General features: G+C 46.4%; 1 protein-coding gene across 1 annotated transcript in view; it reads right to left on the bottom strand.

Moving 5' to 3' along the window:
- TRPM8 (transient receptor potential cation channel subfamily M member 8) overlaps nucleotides 1-5,081 on the bottom strand; it is a 67,559-nt gene extending 62,478 nt beyond the window's left edge. Inside the window, exon 1 of the mRNA XM_007519641.2 lies at nucleotides 4,965-5,081. Coding sequence (XP_007519703.2) covers nucleotides 4,965-5,081 — 117 coding nt within the window. The remainder of the gene's footprint in view (nucleotides 1-4,964) is intronic.
- Nucleotides 5,082-18,736: the final 13,655 nt, after the last annotated feature.

Here is an 18,736-nt window from a genome sequence, read left to right as displayed (position 1 = left end):
GGTGAACAGGAAAAGTGATCTAAAGCCCTTTCAAGAGTTTTATTTATGAACCCATTTTCAGTGCACAATCGTGCATTCAAATTTTTGTAACTAAAATCCAACTTTTCCCTAGAAGTTTCTTGGAGTTATCTTGTAACAAATGTCATGAGACACATATACATGTGATGTATTCCGTCTCTAGGGCTACTGGGAGAATGTCCACACTCACCGGTCGTTAGACATAAATAATTATCGGCACAGAGTCTCAGTCTTCTTAGGCTTGCTTTTTGAAAGGAGATCTACTGCACAAACTCCTTCCAGAGTTTGATCTGTGCCCTCTTGGGCAAGGCAGCATGGAAGATCTGGTAAACATCCAAAGTCTTTACAGCCCAAAATGTCCCTCACATAGGCAGGAGCAAGCTATTCAGAGTCAGATGAAAACAATCATTTACAAATCACTAGACTCCTCACAGGGGGTGAAGATATTTGCAGTATTGACTGATCACCACAGAACTGGTCACAATAATCTCTAAAGGACCATAAATCACGATGAGTACAACAGTCTAGTAGAATAAAAACGGCAAGAGATTTGGGCAGTCACTGCATAAAAGAAGACACACACAAATAATCCACAGAGGCGTGAAAAAGAAACTTTGCCTCCTCGATAACTAGGAAGTCAAACTGCCCGCGCGTGCACGCACACACACAAAATAAAAACTTCCATGGGACCTAGAATTCTAGTAGTCAAGTCTTATACACACGTGTACACAAATATAGATGGACACTACTCCAAAACTGGTACACTATTGTTAAATTAATAAAGAAAAATTGATGGTTCACCCAGTAGAGTGCATACCTACCAGTATTCAAAGTCCTGGGTTTAGTCCCCAGCTCCACACGGGAGCACCATCAATGACACCAGAGAAGTTTTATGGATGTTGTGGAGATGTTGAGTTCTTTTTCTCTCTCTTTCTCTCTCTCTCTCTCTCTCTCTCTTCCTCTGCCTTTCAACCTTTCTCTCTTCTATCTTTCTCTCCAAAAATAAAAAATAAAAAAAAATAAGAAATCCTATTATATAGCCACCAGGTGAAAAAAATTAAAGATAATTGACACTGAATATAGGTGAATGTCAAAATCTCAGGTCTTGTGGCCTGGAGTCAGGTTAGGAAGAAAATTGCTCCATGGAGCTGGGGTGACAGCATAGTGGTTCTGCAAAAGACTCTCATGCCCGAGACTCCATGGTCCCAGGTTCAATGCCCAGCATCACCATAAGTCAGAGCTGATCAGTACTCTGGTCTTTGTCTCTTATCTATTTCGTTAAAATAAAATAAATACAATGTTTTTTAAGTGAGCGCCCCCCCATTCCCACATCCCCAATGGAGGGAGACATAGCTCTGTCCCGTGAGTGGCTGCAAAGCTTTCAGCCCTGAGAGCTGTTCTGTGGCAGAAGAGTGTCCAGATGCCCATAGGCACTTCCTGCAGCTCACTGGACTCTGGGAGTCTTGGTCTCAGGCCTCTGCCTGGAAGAGTGGCCTCCCAAGTCAGCAGCTGACACCAAGGCCAGCCGGCCCTAAGTCCCTGTCCCCACTCTGTGAGACTGTCACCAGCTGAGCACAATAACGTTAGAAATATATTTACAGGAGTTGGGTGGTAGCGCAGTGGGTTAAGCACAGGTGGCGCAAAGCGCAAGGACCGGTATAAGGATCCTGGTTCAAGCCCTCGGCTCCCCACAGGCGGTGAAGCAGGTCTGCAGGTGTCTATCTTTCTCTCCCCCCTCTGTCTTCCCCTCCTCTCTCCATTTCTCTCTGTCCTATCCAACAACAATGACATCAATAATAACTACAACAATAAAACAACAAGGACAACAAATGGGAATAAATAAATAAATAAATATTAAAAAATTAAAAAAAAAAAAAAGAAATATATTTACGTGAGGGCTGCCAGACAGCTGGGTGGTGACACATCTGATTAAGTGCATGTATTACCATGCATAAAGACCCAGGTTCAAACTCCCGGTCCCCACCTGCAGGGGGAAAGCTTCACTAGTGGTGACACAGTGCTGCCGCAGGTGTCTCTCTGTCCCTCTCTAACTCTCCTCCCCTCTCAATTTCTCTCTGTTCTATCAGATAAAATAAATAAAGTTTAAAAGAAAAAGAAAAGAAATACATTTACCAGTTCATCCCAAGAATGCAGCTGGGAAACTTGAGAAAGACAGGAAGCAAGAAAATTTATTCGATTCTGCAGAATAGGGCATGTGCCCCACCTGGACCCGCCATGTTGGCGCGTGCAGGCTGGAGACAACAGGGAGCATTTAAGACTTTTTGCAATTACCCTGCTCTCCACGGATTGGACACACAGATTCCCAGCCTTATCATGAATGGCTAAGGGAAGAAGGGGAGGGTGGAGCCACGGCCGGTGGGGAAGGGGAGGAGGGACTCTGCTTTCTAGGCTAGGGGCCCGGTTTGGTGCATGCTGTTCTGTAGATGTGACCTTGCTCACAATGCTCTGCGGGTTCCTTAGCAGCTTAGGGGCTCAGATAAGCAGCTGAACCGTCTCTACAAGGTGAAGTGACTGTCAGGAGACAACCAAGCAGGAACTGTCTTCCCGGGAGGCCCCTGGGTGGGAAGGGGGGAAGGGTGAAACATTAAGATAACATATGTCCTGTTCTGATTATACATAGTTAGAAAATGAAACAGTCGGGGCCTGGTGGTGGCCCACCTAAGTGCATGTGTTAGCATGTGGAAGGACTTGGGTTCAAGCCCCTGGTCCCCAGCTGCAAGAGGAAAGCAGTGTGGCAGGTGTCTTTCTGTCTCTCTGCCATCTTCCCTCTCAATTGTGCTCTGTCCTGTCAAATCAAATAAGTAAAGTTAAAAATATCTTTTAAAACGGTGACTTCACTGTTTTCAGCCGATCTTGAATGGAACTTGAAAAAAATCATGTTGAGTGAAATAAGTCAGAAACAGAAGGATGAATATGGGATGATCTCACTCTCAGGCAGAAGTTGAAAAACAAGATCAGAAGAGAAAACGCAAGTAGAACCCGAACTGGAATTGGCGTATTGCACCAAAGTAAAAGACTGGGGTGGGTAGGAGGCAGAGTATAGGTCCTGGAATAGGATGACAGAGGACCTAGTGGGGGTTGTATTGTTATGTGGAAAACTGAGAAATGTTATGTATGTACAAACTATTGTATTTACTGTCAAATGTAAAACATTAATTCCCCAATAAAGAAATTAAAAACAATAATTAAAAATTAAAATATCTTTTAAAAAGAAAAGGAAATAATCTTCACTTCTTAGAGTAAGGGAGGGCAGATGGGATGGGGAAGAGTTTCTCTTCTGGACCAGAAAGTTCACGATGCATTCGAGGTGGTCCTACATAGCCTGGGACATCTGAGAGCTGGGAAGGCACCTCCTCTGCCCCAACCCTTGGTACAAAGTTTTGCATTTTCCCAGCACAATTTTTTTTTATCACTTTTTTGAGAACATGCAGATTTATGGGGCTGGTGTTGTCACTGGGAGAGTTTCACCCCCAAGATAAGTGACAGTATACCTCACCCTCCACCACAGGGCTCCCAGGCCCCATTCAGCACCTCTCACTTTCCCTCTTATGAATCCTTGGATCAGCTGAAATAGACTTTAAAAATAAACCATGGGAGTCCAGGGGTAGCACAGAGCGTTAAGCGCAATTGGTGCAAAGAGCAAGGATCGGAGTAAGGATCCTGGTTCATGCCCCCTGCCCCCCCACCTGCAGGGGAGTCGCTTCACAAGCAGTGAAGCAGGTCTGCAGGTGTCTTATCTTTCTCTCCCCCTCTATGTCTTCCCTTCCTCTCTCCATTTCTCTCTGTCCTATCTAACAACGACGACAATAAGAATAACTACAACAATAAAACGAGGGCAACAAAAGGACATAAATAAATAAATATTTTTAAATAGATAGATAAATAAATAAACCACTAGAGCTGTGGCGATAGCATAGTGATTCTGCAAAGACTTTTATGCTTAAGGCTCTAAAGTCCCAGGTTCAATGCCCAGCATCACCATAAGCCACGAGTGAGTAGTGCTCTGGAAACAAACAAAAAAAACACTTGGGCAAGGATGCGGATTCAAGCCTCTAATCCCTACCTGCAAGGATGCGGATTCAAGCCTCTAATCCCTACCTGCAAGGGGGAAGTTCACAAGCAGTGAAAGCAGTGCTGCAGGTGTCTCTCTGTATCTCTCCCTCTCTCTTTTCCCCATCTCCCTCTATTTCTCTCTGTCTCTGTCTGAAGAAAAGGTGGGAGTGGCCACAGGAATGGTGGATTCATCAAGCAGGCACGAAACCCCGCCAACAATCCTGACAGCAATACAAAAATGAAAGTACCTGAACTTTTAAAAAAATAGACCACCAGAAAAGTCCACTACAGTTTCCTCCTGCATTTTCCCTTGCTTTGTTTTTTATACTCCATCTATGAGTGAGATCGTCTGGTATTAAGCCTTCTCATTCTAGCTTATTAACAGTCACTGTAAGTCCTCTGGCTCCATCCATGTTGTAGCAAAAGAGAAGATTCTGTCATTTTTTACAGCTGTGTAATATTCCACCATGTGTCCAGCCCACAACTTCTTTGTCCCCTCCTATGTCATTAGACATTAGTCACAGAATAACCCAGATGGATACTTCATCAAAGGGCCAAAGGGAGAGGCTCCTCTTCCCCCACCCAGTTTTCTCCCAGAGAATGTTTTCTGGGAAGCTGCAGCTCATACTCCCAAGAATGTTCAGAAAGGCATTGCTTTAGAAAGAAAAAAACCAGAACCCCCCTGAGACTGAACAAATACTTGATAGAGTGAGGAGATAGCAGCCACCTCACCTTTCAAGGCGTGCATCTCACAAACTCAGAGTTGAGGAGAAAAAGAACTCAGAAAGGAGCAGTTGTGGTATGACCCTCCATATGTCAAAAGCACAGTAAAATAAACAAGTCTGTTCTGTGTGTGAGGGGAGCAGACTTACGCTGTCATTGTAGGACACGTTGGTGCTCCGGGAGGCACTGGAATACAGGGTCCGAGTGCTGTCCATGGTGCCATTCCTCCGGTTCCGCATGCTGAGCCTGGCACCCTCGAATGACATGATTCCCTGTGGGGGAATTGGGGTTCAGGGGATGGGAGAGCTGAGGTTGCCAACAGCTAAACAGCTTCGGTCATAGCTTCATCGCAAAGCCCTCCCCCCGCGTACTGATCGACCTGCCAATGCCCATGTCCAGTGGAGAAGCAATTACAGAAGCCAGAACTCCCACCTCCTGCACCTCAAAAAGAATTTTGGTCCGGGAGTCAGGCGGTAGTGCAGCGGATTAAGAGCATGTGGAGCAAAGCACAAGGACGGTGGGTCGTAAGGATCCAGGTTCCAGCCCCAGCTCCCCACCTGCAGGAGAGTCGCTTCACAGGTGGTGAAGCAGGTCTGCAGGTGTCTGTCTTTCTCTCCCCCTCTCTGTCTTCCCCTCCTCTCTCCATTTCTCTCTGTCCTACCCAACAATGATGACATCAATAACAACAACAATAAAAAAAAAAGCAACAAGGGCAACAACAGGGAAAACAAATAAACATAAACAAATTTTTTTTAAAAAGAATTTTGGTCCATCCTCCCAGTGCGGGAGAAGTGATCGGGAGAAGATGACCAGAGGGCTCTGAACTCCAACTCTATCAGGACCCAGAGCGAGAAGAGGAAAAAGGGAAGGCATTCAGATGTAGTAATAGAAGTAGATGTGACTTGGAAAGGAGGAGAAAATGGGACTATAGGGGGGAAAAATGGGCAAATATAGACAGATAGTTGTAGAAACAACAGTCAACCCATATCTGCAACCTTGGGAGAACTGCTGTAGCTTCCAGTGGAGAGAACGGGGATCCAGAACTCTGGTGGTGGGAACGGTACAGAGTTGTACCCCATTATCTTGTAATCTGGTAAATCAATACTAAATCACTAATAACATTTAAAGCAAACAAAAAGCCCTCCCCCTCCAACTACCCCCGAGTCCTTGTTGAGTGTCCCTTCCTCCGCCCAGCCCAAGGCCACCAGAGCAGCTGCCTGTTCTAGCCTCCGCAGCTGTGTCCACCTCAGACAGCCTTCCCTCAGGCTGTCCCCTCCCCAAGGCAGATGGCAGAGCACAGAAACGCCTCCAGGAACGCCCATGGGAACCCGAAAGAGCAGGGAGCGAGAGACAGAGACACAGAACAAGGGAGAGAGGGAGCCCTTAGTCCATCAGCCTGGCAGGAAAGGGGCCCAAGGACAGAGAGGGGACAGAGACATGTTGGCTTAGACCCGATGGAGCTGAGGAGGGCAGAGACCCTGCCAGGCAGTAGTGGCCAGTGGCCCTAAGGGTCAGTGTGCTGTATCACCCCCCACACTGGCAGACAGCACACGGGCTCACAGGCCTCACCACTTCCTTCACAGGCTGGGACACAGGCCACTCGGTGGGCATCGCAGCAGTCTTGTTGCCATAGAGATCTGGCTTCCTCATCCCAAACTGCCAACCTGGACCCAGGTCCCAGGCTTCAGACAAGAGCTGCCCACCTGCCAGAGGCCTCTTCACCTCCCGGGACGCTCAGCAGACGCAGTCAATGTGACATTTCTATATATTTTTTATGTTTTAAATTTTATTACTGATTTAATGACAGTTTACAAGACTATAAGACTATAGGCTATAGGGCTGGGGAGACAGCATAATGATTCTGCAAAGGACTTTCATGCCTGAGGCTCTGAGGTCCCAGGTTCAATCCCTTGAGCAATCAGAAACCAGAGCTGAGCAGTGTTCTGGTCTCTCTCCTTCTCTGCATCTCTCTCTCTCATTAAAATAAAGTGAATAAAATATCAAAAAATAAATAAATAAACTTAAAAAGGAGTGATAGGAGTGATATAGCTCCACACCACACCCACTACCCTCCCAGTGGTAACTACTATTTTTCTCATAAAGTCCTTAAGAGTTTACTTACTTCTGGGGTTGTTTGTTTGTTTCTTTTGTTTGCTTTTGCTGTTTGGCTTGTTTTGGTTGGTTTTTTTTTTTTAGCTTTTTGTTTTGTTTTGCCAAGCTCATATGATTCCATATATGAGTGAAACCCTCCACTAGTTGCCATTCACCTCTGTACTTATTCTGCTTAGTGGAATTGTGTCCAGTTTTATGCATTTATTGTATTCTTTTAATCACTTTTTGTTACAAAGTATTTCAGACATACACTCAAATACAGAGAATGGTATAGAAAAAAAAGTCCCATGTGTCTCCCTCACCCTCACTTCACCACTAAAGTCGTCAATGCCATATTTGATGTTACTTCCTTTCAACACACTTTTTTTTCTTTTTCTTTTCACCTGAAGACCTGCTTCACCACTAGTGAAGCAACTCCCCTGCAGGTGGGTAGGTGGGGGGCTCGAACCAAGATCCTTACGCTGGTCCTTGCACTTCGCGCCACATGCACTTAACCCACCGTGCTACCACCCGACCCCTAACCCCCTTTTTTTTTCGTGACCATGCCACCTCTCATCTCGGGCTATCACTGGTGCCAGGGATGGAGCTGAGAACCTTTCACGTCAAAAGCCCTGTGTGCTGCTGCTGTGTTAGCTTCCTAGCCCTAATGTTTCTGGAATGTAAACATCCCCTTCCCTCCCCACCCCACCTCTCCTGGGGAGCTCCAGCACCCAGCTCCCACTCACGCCCTGCCTGTAATCCCCCCCTTGTCACCACAAGGGGCAGTGCCACCTCCTCCCCTCGTTCAGACTCCGCTGGTCCACAGCTCCTCCTTGCACCCACTGGCTCCCGAGCCTGACAGCACCCCCATTCCCATCTGAGAGTCTGCCCCATGTCCAGACCCTTCTCCAATCTGGCTACCTCCTGCCCATCTACTGAACCACCATCCACACATCATTTCTCCAGGGAGCTGACTTCTGTCACACACACCCAGGCTGGGGCCAGTGTCTGGTAACCTAGTCTGACTGCGTCTTCCACTGTCCTCCTTTATTTGGTGTACAGTGGTGGCACACGTGGTAGTGTGTGCACATTGCCATGCACAAGGACATGGGTTCAAACTCCCAGTCCCCACCTGCACAGGGGAGGCTCCGTGACTGGTGGAGCATTGCTACTGCGTCTGTCTCTCTCTCTGTGTCAGTCATATATTTACTTATTTGTGAAAGAGAGAAATGGGGGGTCGGGTGGTAGCACACAAGTTAAGTGCATGTGGTGCATGTGGTGCAAAGCACAAGGACCGGTGTAAGGATCCCAGTTCAAGCCCCTGGCTCCCCACCTGCAAGGGGGTCACTTCACAGGCGGTGAAGCAGGTCTGCAGGTGTCTGTCTTTCCCTCCCCCCTGTCTTCCCCTCCTCTCTCCATTTCTCTCTGTCATATCCAACAACGAAGACATCAATAAGTACAACAACCATATAACAACAAAGGCAACAAAAGGAGAAAAAAAGGAAAAATTAAATAAATAATAAATAAAATTAAATAAAAAGCAAGAGAGAAACAGAGAGAAAAAGAAGGAACTAAAGCATCAGTCCAGGGGCCAGGCAATGATGCATCCAGCAGAATGTGCATGTGACAAGGCACAAGGTGCCAGGTTCAAGACCCCAGTTCCCATCTGCATGGGGAAGTTTCACAAGCGGTGAAACAGTGCTGTAGGTATCTCTCTCTTTCTACCCCTCTCTATCCCTTTCTATCTCCCCCTTCCCTCTCAATGTCTGTATCTAACATTAATTAATTCATTAATCAATTAATTTTTAAAAAAATCACTCAGGACCTCATGTGTATAAGCCCTATTCCACCACTAGGCCCCCTGGTTCATTTGACCACTGGCACAACGCAAAGAGCAGATCTGTGCAAACATCTAGCACGTGACTCATTCACAGGGACCAATACCCTCTGCTCCCCATGAGGGAGGAACCCCTGAAGAGGCAGGGCAGATGCATAGCTCCGGGGCATTGTCCCCAAGCCCTGAACCCATCAGGTGACTCCTCCACATTTTGTCCACCTGGGAACTCTCCCAGGCCTGGGAGACTGGAAACACTTTAAAACTGGTTTCCAACCACCAGTCCAGGCTGTTTAAATCACAAAAACCTTGTTTACTCCTCTCCCCAGGCATTTCTCAGCGAGACCGGCACTATTAATTGGTCCTCTGCATACATTACCGTCAAACCGCAGATCAATTCCTGCAAGGTCTTTATGATGTTCCCCATGCAGAGAAAGCTTTTCCGCAGGTGTCCGGCTGGAGATGATCCATCTGCCTCACACGGAAACCCTGCAGGTTTTGTTTGATAGAGGCAGGGGGAAATGGAGAAGGAATAGAGGGGCAGTGGAGAGACACTGGCAGCACTGTTCTGCTGCTGATGAAGTTTCCCCCACCCCTCTGCAGGTGGGGACCAGGAGCTTGAACCCAGACCCTTGCACGTTTTCACATGTGTGCTCAACTGAGGGTACCACTCCCTGGCTCCTTCTTTCTGCTTCTTTTGTATTTGTATTGCCACCAGGGTTATCACTGGGACTTGGTGACGACGAATCCACTGCTCCTAGAGGCTGTTTTCTCCTTTCCTTTATTTTTTTAAACCTTTATTTGATAGGACAGAAATAAATTGAGAGGGAGGGGGGATATAAAGGCAGAGAGATAATTGCAGTACTTGTTTCACTACCTGTGAAGCTTTCCCCAGCAACTGGGGGCTGGGGACTTGAACCTGGGTCCTTGCACATGGCAACATGTGCACTCAACCAGGTGCACCACCACCCAGCCCCCACTTTTTGCTTCTTAGTGGCATTGCTGTCTGATGAGTAGAAAGCCACCCTGTTCTCACAGTCTAAATGTCCCAATTAGGGCTCATTTAGTGTTTTTAAACATTTACTTATGTACTTAACGAAAGAGAGAGAGAGAGAGAGAGAGAGAGAGAGTGTGTGTGTGTGTTGCAGAGCCTTGCTCCAGCATATGTGGAGGCAGGTACTGAGCCTGGGTCCTCACACATGCAAGCTCTCCACCTTGTCGCAGAGCCACCTCGCCAGCCCCTGAGTTTTCTTTCTGCTTTATTTTTTTCTTCAGGGGCTGGGAGGTTCTGGCATAAGGTGATGTCAAGGGTTGGATCTGTGGGCTGTGTACTACCACTGCTAGTTCCCAGCTCCTTGGCTCATGGCTCTTAAATGGTATGAGAAAGTCACTACTTCACTAGATGAAAAAGATCTTTGGGAAGGGGGAGGTGGGTGGTGGCATACCTGGTTGAGTGCACCTATTACAGTATGCAAGGGCCTGGGTTCAAGTCCCCACTCCTCACCTGCAGGGAGGGGGAAGCTTCATGAGTGATGAAGCAGGTCTTCAAGTGTCTCTCTTTCTCATTCTTTCTGTCCTATTTAGTAAAATTGAGAGAAAAAATAAAAGGGGAAAGAAGAGCCACTGGGATTAGTGGGTTTGTAATACTGGAACTGAGCTCCAGCAATAACACTGGTGGCACTAAAAAGAAAAAAGGGAAAAAGATCTTTGTTGATGATCAAACAAACTACCCAGGTGAGAGATGACTCGTTCATGTTCATATGAGTCCCAGCACTGAGCAGCTGGAGTTACAAACACACACACACACACACACACACACAGACACACACACACACTCAACGTGGAAACCAGGATTCCCCAGCTCCCATGTGCTTCCAGTGGGACTTACACTTTGTGGGTTTGCAGACTCCCCAGATTTACCTCTTGGGGGTGACTTCTTTCTTGGGGTCAGGCCTACACAGTGTGGCACTCCCAGCAAAGGGGCACAGACATCCCACTCACTTTGAAGACAGTTGTTAGTCTGTTCAGTGCTTAAAAGCAGGCCTTTTAGAGCTTAGAAAAACTGACTTGGTTTTACCTGGAACTCCACTCTGTGGAGTTCTCTAATGTGATGGGACTCTCACTAAGGAATAAGAAAGGAAGTCAGTCAGGGGAGGGGGGAGCAAGAGGGCAAGAGGTGATGCACCTAGTGGACTGCACACATTACAGCAAATCAGGACCTGGGTTTAAGCCTCCCCAGTGCCCATCTGTGGGGAGGGAAGCTTCATGAGCAGTGAAGCAGTGTTGCAGGTGTGTGTGTGTGTGTGTCTGTCTGTCTGTCTGTCCACCTATCCCCTCAATTTCTCTGTCTCTATCAAATAAATAAATATTAAGAAAAGAGAGCCAGCAAGAGAGTTCCCCTGGAGGGGTGCCTGCATTATCAGACCCGAGACCCAGGTTCAAGTCTGGCCCACCTCTTACTGCACTGAAGGAAGCCTTGATTCTGTGGTGTCTTTCTCTCCTTCTGTATCTCTGTCTCTGTTTTTCTTCTCTCTTTCTAGCTGAAGAAGTCAGCTTGGAGCAGTGAGTTCTTAGCAACAACAGAAAAAAAGGTCAGCACTCCAGGGAGACGAATCCCACACCCTCCTTTGTAGGAATCTATCAGTCAGCGTGTGGATATCTTTGATGAGGACAATTTTGTCTGAGTCATGAGTTACACTCACTATAACTTCTAAAAACGTGTGGGTTTGAGAAATGCACCTGACAATATCACACCACAGGCCAGAGGATCAAACATTCAGGCAACAATAAAAGATGGGCATCTCTCAGATTATGAAGAGTCGGACAAGAGGGACTCACGGGAGGACAAAGGAGGGCATGCCAACAACAGGCCTGGCAGACGGCTCAACGAATCTAAATGCTGATGCTTTAGCCATGCCCACGATCCCTAGGAAGAATAAATTCGGCACAAAGGGAAAATAAAGAGGCAAGGAAAGCTGTGGTTGTAAGTCCACTGGCGTCCTCCGCTCCCCAGTTCACTTGGGCAATGTGTGCTCTCCTTCTATGAGTGTAAAAGGAAGCAGCCTGCACACGTTGAACAGATGTACATTCAAAGGGACCCAGAGAGGCCCAGGAGACATGCCTCACCATGAGTGGAATGCTAGGTTCACCAGGAGAATACCGCAGAGGATGAGGGGGGATGGCAGGGCCCACACTGGGCTTCTCCCCTGAGTGGACACTGGCTTTCTGGGTCAAAGCATATTCACCTGCTGCCCATCTGCTAGTCACTCCTTGAACAAGTATCACCTGCAATTCTCGGAGTTGGCTGTGTGATCTGACATTTCAACCTAGGTTACTATTATTAAATTACTCTTTTTAGGGGGCTGGACTGTAGCGCAGTGGGTTAAGCACACGGGGTGCAAAGCACAAGGACCGGCGGAAGGATCCTGGTTCGAGCCCATGGCTCCCCACCTGCAGGGGAGTCGCTTTACGGGCGATGAAGCAGGTCTGCAGGTGTCTATTTTTCTCTCCCCCTCTCTGTCTTCCCCTCCTCTCTCCATTTCTCTCTGTCCTATCCAACAACAATGACAACAAAAATAGTAACAACAAAACCAATAAACAGCAAGGGCAACCAAAGGGAAAAAATGGCCTCCAGGAACAGTGGATTCGTAGTGCAGGCACCAAGCCCCAGCAAACCCTGGAGGCACAAAAAAATTATTCTTTTTAGGGGCCAGGAAATGAAGCACCCAGTTGAGCACACCTATTCCTGTGCGCAGGGACCCTGGGTCAAGCCCTGACCCAGAATGCAGGGAGGAAGCTTCCTGAGCTGGGAAGCAGTGCTGCAGGTGTCTCTCATGCTCTCATTCTCTCTCCCTCTCTATCTCTCTATTCCCCCTCACTTTCTCTGTCTCTATCCAAAATAAAGAAATAAAATTTGAAAAACAAGTAAATGAGTTCATCTTTTTACATCATAGATTTCCAGACCTGCAAGAATAATTTTAATTTCGTAATAATTTTCACTCTCCATTTTCTTTTCTTCTTAATTTACCTTTAAAATTCATTTGTTGAGAGAGAAAGAGAAGATCACAGCTCACCTTTGGCATATCATGTAGTCAGTGATTGATCCTGGGGCATCTGGAACCTCAGGGTTGCAAGTCCTATGTCTTAACATTGAGCCAGAGAGGTGGGAGGATTTAGAAGTTGTTTGTGGAAGAGACAGGAGAGGGGAGAGATCAGATGCATCTTGACTTCTCTTTTCCTTTTTTTTTTTTTTTTTGCCTCCAGGGTTATCTCTGGGGCTCAGTACAGACACCATGAATCCACTGCTCCTGGCAGCCTTTTTTTTTTTTTTTCATTTTATTTGACAGGATATAAATTGAGAGGGAAGGAGAGAAAAAGGGACAGGAAGAGAAATACAGACACCTGCAGACCTGCTCCACCACTTGTGAAGTGAACCCCATGCAGGTGGGGAACCTGGAGCTCAAACCCAGATCCTTGTGAGGGTCCTTACGCTTCATACTATGTGCGCTTAACTGGGTGCACTGCTCCCTCCCCCATCTTGACTTTTCCAATAATCCAATATATGAAGATTGCAGAGGAGACACACACCACCTGTTTTGTTTTGCTTTATCATGTGCAAGACCCTCAAATCAACCCCCCCCCATGCCACACCATGTGAGAGCACAGCATGAGAATACTGTAGACTGAGCTGTGGCCACTCTTCTCTGTAAAAATACAGAATACAGAATAGAAACTTGAGCCAGGGAGGTTGCTTAACAGTGTTGGGCACCCATGAGGGCTTGGGTTCATTCCCTGGTGTTGCATTGAAAACAGAGAAGGTGGTGCAGTGGCTAGAGCACCCAACTTTCAAGCATGAGATCCTGAGTTTAATCCCCAGCATGGCATGTGCCAGAGTGATGCTCTGGTGCCCCCCATTAATAAATAAAATAAATCTGTTAAAAAAATAAAACAGACAAACAAGCACATAGCCATAAAGCAGGGGCCAGAGAGAGGGCTCAGTGGACAGAGGACAGGACTTGCTCCCATAAGGCTCCAGGTTTCATCTCTGGCTCTGTATCTGCTCTCTCTTGTTTGCTTGCATTAAAAACTCAGTTAAATAAAAGCATAAGAGAAAGGTAATAGGAAACCAGAAAGTGGGGGAGTTGGCTTTGGCTGGCACCAAACTTCTCCTACACTAGAAGCATCTGCATTCTCAAGGGGAGAAGATTGTGATCCAGGAATCCTGTCCTCAGCCAGGTCAGCTTTGGGTTTAGCAGAAAGACTCACCAGGAATGGGGGGGATGGTGAGGGAGAGGGGAGTATCCCCCAGCAACCCCTAGTTTAGGGAAGAGGGACAGATCTTTTGGGTTGTCAGGAAAGTCAGGATCCATCTCAGCACAGAAAAACATATAATGAGCAAGGGAGATCGCATAAGGGTTATGCAAAGAGACACTTGTGTCTGAGGCTTTGAAGTCCCAGGTCCAATCCTCACACCACCATAAGCCAGAGCTAAGCAGTGCACTGGTAGAAAGTTGAAAGAAAGAAAGAAAGAAAAAAAGAAAGAAAGAAGGAAAGGAAGGAAGGAAGGAAGGAAGGAAGGAAGGAAGGAAGGAAGAAAGAAAGAAAGAAAGAAAGGAAGGAAGAAAGAAAGAAGAAAAGGAAAGAAGAAAGGAAGGGAAAACACATATTTTTGCCAACAACTCATGGAGACAGCAAAGCAGCGCACTGCCCAAGTGAGCTCCTTTGCCAGCCTAGAAGACTCCCTCTGCTCAAAGAACAGTAGGGCAGCAGTGAGCAAGAAACGCCTTGGTCATAGATCTGCAGGATTCACAGCCCCAGACCGTGTGGTCGTTGCCTATAAAGTCTTGGGTTCACAGGGCCAGGCGATGGTGCACCTCGTTGAGCACACACTTTTCAGTGCACAAGAACCCAGGTTTAAGCGCCCAGTCCCCATCTGCAGGGGCAAAGCCTCACAAGTAGTGAAGCAGGGCTGCAGTGTCTCTCTGTCTCTCTCCTTCTCTATCTCTCCTTGCCTCTTAATTTCTGTCTGTCTCTATCCAATAAATAAATAAAGATAATAAAAATTATAAAATAGTAATAATAAAGTCTTGGGCTATGACTGGGGCTTTGTCAGTAAAGTGAACCCTGTTGGAGGCAGCTCTGTGGCAGACCCAAGGCTGGAGAGTGGGGGTGCCATTTCAGAACGGGGCTGAGAGCTGAGGAGGTTACCCCGGTGAGCAGAAGCTACAACCCAAGTGGACTCTGAAACCCTATTCACCTGTGTCCAAACCACAACAGATGGTGAAGTTTCTGGTCACCACTCTGCTCAGAGAGGACAGCAACTTCAAGCTCAATGCCAGAAGCTTCTCCTGTTTCCTACCCAGACATCACATCCTCACTTGATGGACTGAATGAATTAGGGCCTTGGGTAGAGGATAGGGGGAGACTTGAGGGGAGGCTCCTTAAAGCTCAGATCCCTGGGCCAGGCAAATAGCTCACTAGGATATATCACGTATATGACTCAGGTTCTAATTTTCTCTAATAACCTAAAAGAGAATGAATTCAGCATGTTTCTGAAAATTGCATTTGGGTCTACTTATGACTATGGTTGGTTGAAGATGCCACCAAAGGTATTTATTTATTTATTTATTTATTTATTTATTTATTTATCTATTACCAGAGCACTGCTCAGCTCTGGCATATAGTAGTTCAGGGGATTGAACCTGGGACCTCAGAGTCTCAGACATGACTTTTTGTTGTTGTTGTTGTTGACAGTATGTTACAAGATTATAAGATTACAGTCTAACCACCACCAGAGTTCTGTAGACCTACCCTGCTTGGTGGCAATTTTAAAAAGGAAAGGCTAGCTAGAGAACACTCCTTATGTAACAGAGTGAGAGACAGGCTAGAATGTCCATGCCCCGAGGAGAACACTCCAGAGGAACCACCCCAAACCCCTGCCATCTCCACTCTCCACTGCCATCAATTATTCATCGTGATGGTGACTATGACAACCTCAGCCTTCAGAGAGATGCCATCTGCAGATGCTTCTTGGTCCCCACGTTGGCAAGAATGATACAGGGTTACAGTGGCCTGCATGACTTAACGCGCTCCCAGTGAGAGCCACCACTAGGCAATTGAGCTTGCTTTTTGTTCTAGACCTTCTGCTGCTTTTCTGGTTGACACTTTTTTTTAAAGTGAATTTCTACTGGGAGAAGTCCTTTCATTTTCAAAATATTTTATGTATTTAGTAGAGCTAGAGAGCAATAGATAGGGTAGGGGGGAGATAGAGAGGGAGAGAGAGAGAGTGACACTTGCAGCACTGCTATGCCATTCTGAAAGATTCCCACTTGCAGATGGGGACTGGAGGTTTGAACCTGGGTCGTGTATATGGTAGCACATTGCTCTACCAGCTGTGCCACCACCCGGCTCTGACACATTGTTTATTTTGAAGTTTAAATACAGATGTAAAGAAGAAGAAGAGGAGGGAGGAAGAGGAGAAGCTGGGGAAAGGGTGAAAACTACTGACGGTCTCGAACATCACCGGTCCTGATCCAGCTCACACTAGAGAGGGGGACAGAGAAGGCAAGTTCTGGCAGATGATGCTCAAAGATGATGCTCACTGAGAGTCCCCATAGTCGGGAGAAAGGCAGGGGGTCCCTGTGGTGGCTGGGACTCCACTCTGAGAGTCTCCATAGTCGGGAGAAAGGCAGGGGGTCCCTGTGGTGGCTGGGACTCCACTGCCTTCACAGGTGCCAAGGATAGCATCAATTCTCAGGTAAGATGAATAAAAATGAATAATGAGTGATAACATTGTGATCCCACATTTTAGATAGGTGGTGATGCAGGGATTTCAGGGCCTGGAATATGATGATGGATTTAATCTGGGAGTAAGAGTATTTTTGCAGACATCTATCTTGCTGAGATGAGAGGTTGTACCCATGTGCCAACAACTGCTCTATAAATTATTAACCTCCCAGTTTAAGAAATAAAAGTTCTTTAGGCTCCCGAGATAAAGAGGAGTTAGGACTCAGCTCATGTCCAGATATATAAATCTGCATCCACTGGCAGAGAACAGACTCGAGAAAGGAGCAGCTCTTGACTTTCAGCCTAAGAATCTCCAGTCAAACTGGCTGCTGGCTTTGGCAATAATGGACCCCTGGTTAAAAAGAAGTCAAACCTTTAATTATTCATCTAATCCCTCAGTGTTCCCTTCCTTGCTTCTCAATAATACAAGGCGTGACTGTGTCAGAGTCTGGAAGCTAAGAGAACCACAGCAAGTGGAAATAAGTCAGGTACAGCTTCAGATGATCTTAGCTAATTGAATGCATCTGCTCTTCTTGACAGTGATTTTTTTTTTTTAACTTAAGGAAAACCTGTTGTACTATGGCCTCAGTAGCCTTAAGAATATAGGAGTTATTGAGCTAGACAGTTAAAGAGTTAATATGTAAGCTGGGGAGACAGCATAATGGCTCTGCAAAAGACTTTCTTTTTTTTAAAATTTATTTTCCCTTTTGTTGCCTTGTTGTCTTTTTATTGTTGTAGTAGTTATTATTGTTGTTGTTATTGATGTCATCATTGTTGGATAGGACAGAGAGAAATGGAGAGAGGAGGGGAAGACAGAGAGAGAGAGAGAGAAAGACACCTGCAGACCTGCTTCACCACTTGTGAAGCGACTTCCCTGTAGGTGGGGAGCCGGAGGCTCGAAATGGAACTCTTACGCCAGTCCTTGTGCTTTGTGCCACATGCGGTTAACCCACTGCACTACCGCCTGACTCCCTGCAAAAGACTTTCATGCCCAAGGTCCTGAGCTCCCAGGTTCAATCCCTGGCACCAACGTAAGACAGAGCTGAACAGGGCTCTGGCAGGAAGAAAGGGGAGAAAGAGACAAGGTGGGGGGGGACAGAAAAAGGGAGAAAGAGAGAAGGATAGAAGGATAGAAGGAAAGAAGGATGGAAGGAAGGAAGGAAGGAAGGAAGGAAGGAAAGAAGTGAGGAAAGAAGAGAAAAAAGAAAGAAAGAAAGAAAGAAAGAAAGAAAGAAAGAAAGAAAGAAAGAAAGGATGGAGGGGAGGAAGAAAGAAAGTCAAGATGCCAGTGAATTGTTTAGAAGGCTCATTAGAGTAGATGTGTAATTGCATCAATGGGGGTCTGACTGCATTGTGAAATCATCTCACAGACTCCTACACTTTTCCATCCATCCAAATGAGCACTACATAGATCTCCCCCTTTAACCTTATTGCTCTCAGAAGACGCAATAATGCCCTCTCAGAGAGGCCAAACACTCACCAGTGCTATGATCTAGCATCTCACGGAGAGACGAGAAGCAAAACTTGTACATACCAATGGAAGTTTGCCAAGCTGGAGTTTCTTCCCATCCGAAGGCTCTTCCTTGCTCCTCTGGTCTTTGCAGGAGGAGGGAGGCTTTTATAACTGAGGCTTCTCAGCTCCACCTTCTTTGCTGAGCTTCTTCGAAGGGGAGGAACAAAAGAAGGAAAAAAAAAAAAAACTACTCCAGCCATGCAAAGAAGCCTTTTCAAGCCACAATATAAGGTTATAATTTAGCACCATCTGTGACTGAAGAAGGGAGAACTACAGAACATGGTGTTTTGATTTAATTTATTTTAATTTATTTATGATGGAGGCCGAGAGAAACTGAGAGGGAAAGGGGAGCTAAAGAGGGAGAAAGAAAAAGACACCTGCAGCCCTGCTTCACCACTTGAGAACTCAGCATTTTTTATCTTTATTTATTTATTGAATAGAGATAGCCAGAAATTGAGAAAGAAGGATAGGGGTGATCGAGAAGGAGAGAGACAGAGAGATACATGCACCACTGGCAAAGCTTCCCCCTGCAGGTGGGGACCGGGGGCTCAAACCTGGATCTTTGCACATTGTAACATGTGCACTCAACCAGGTGTGCCACCACTTGGCCCCAAGAACATGATATTTTTAAGACGCATCAAGTTAGACTATAGAAGTCCTAATCTAGGGAGTCAATCATATCCCCACATGAATACCAA

The sequence above is a fragment of the Erinaceus europaeus genome, chromosome 7 (genome assembly GCF_950295315.1).
Source record: "Erinaceus europaeus chromosome 7, mEriEur2.1, whole genome shotgun sequence".
NCBI classification, from domain to species: domain Eukaryota; kingdom Metazoa; phylum Chordata; class Mammalia; order Eulipotyphla; family Erinaceidae; genus Erinaceus; species Erinaceus europaeus.
This window is presented reverse-complemented; position numbering and strand designations above follow the sequence as displayed.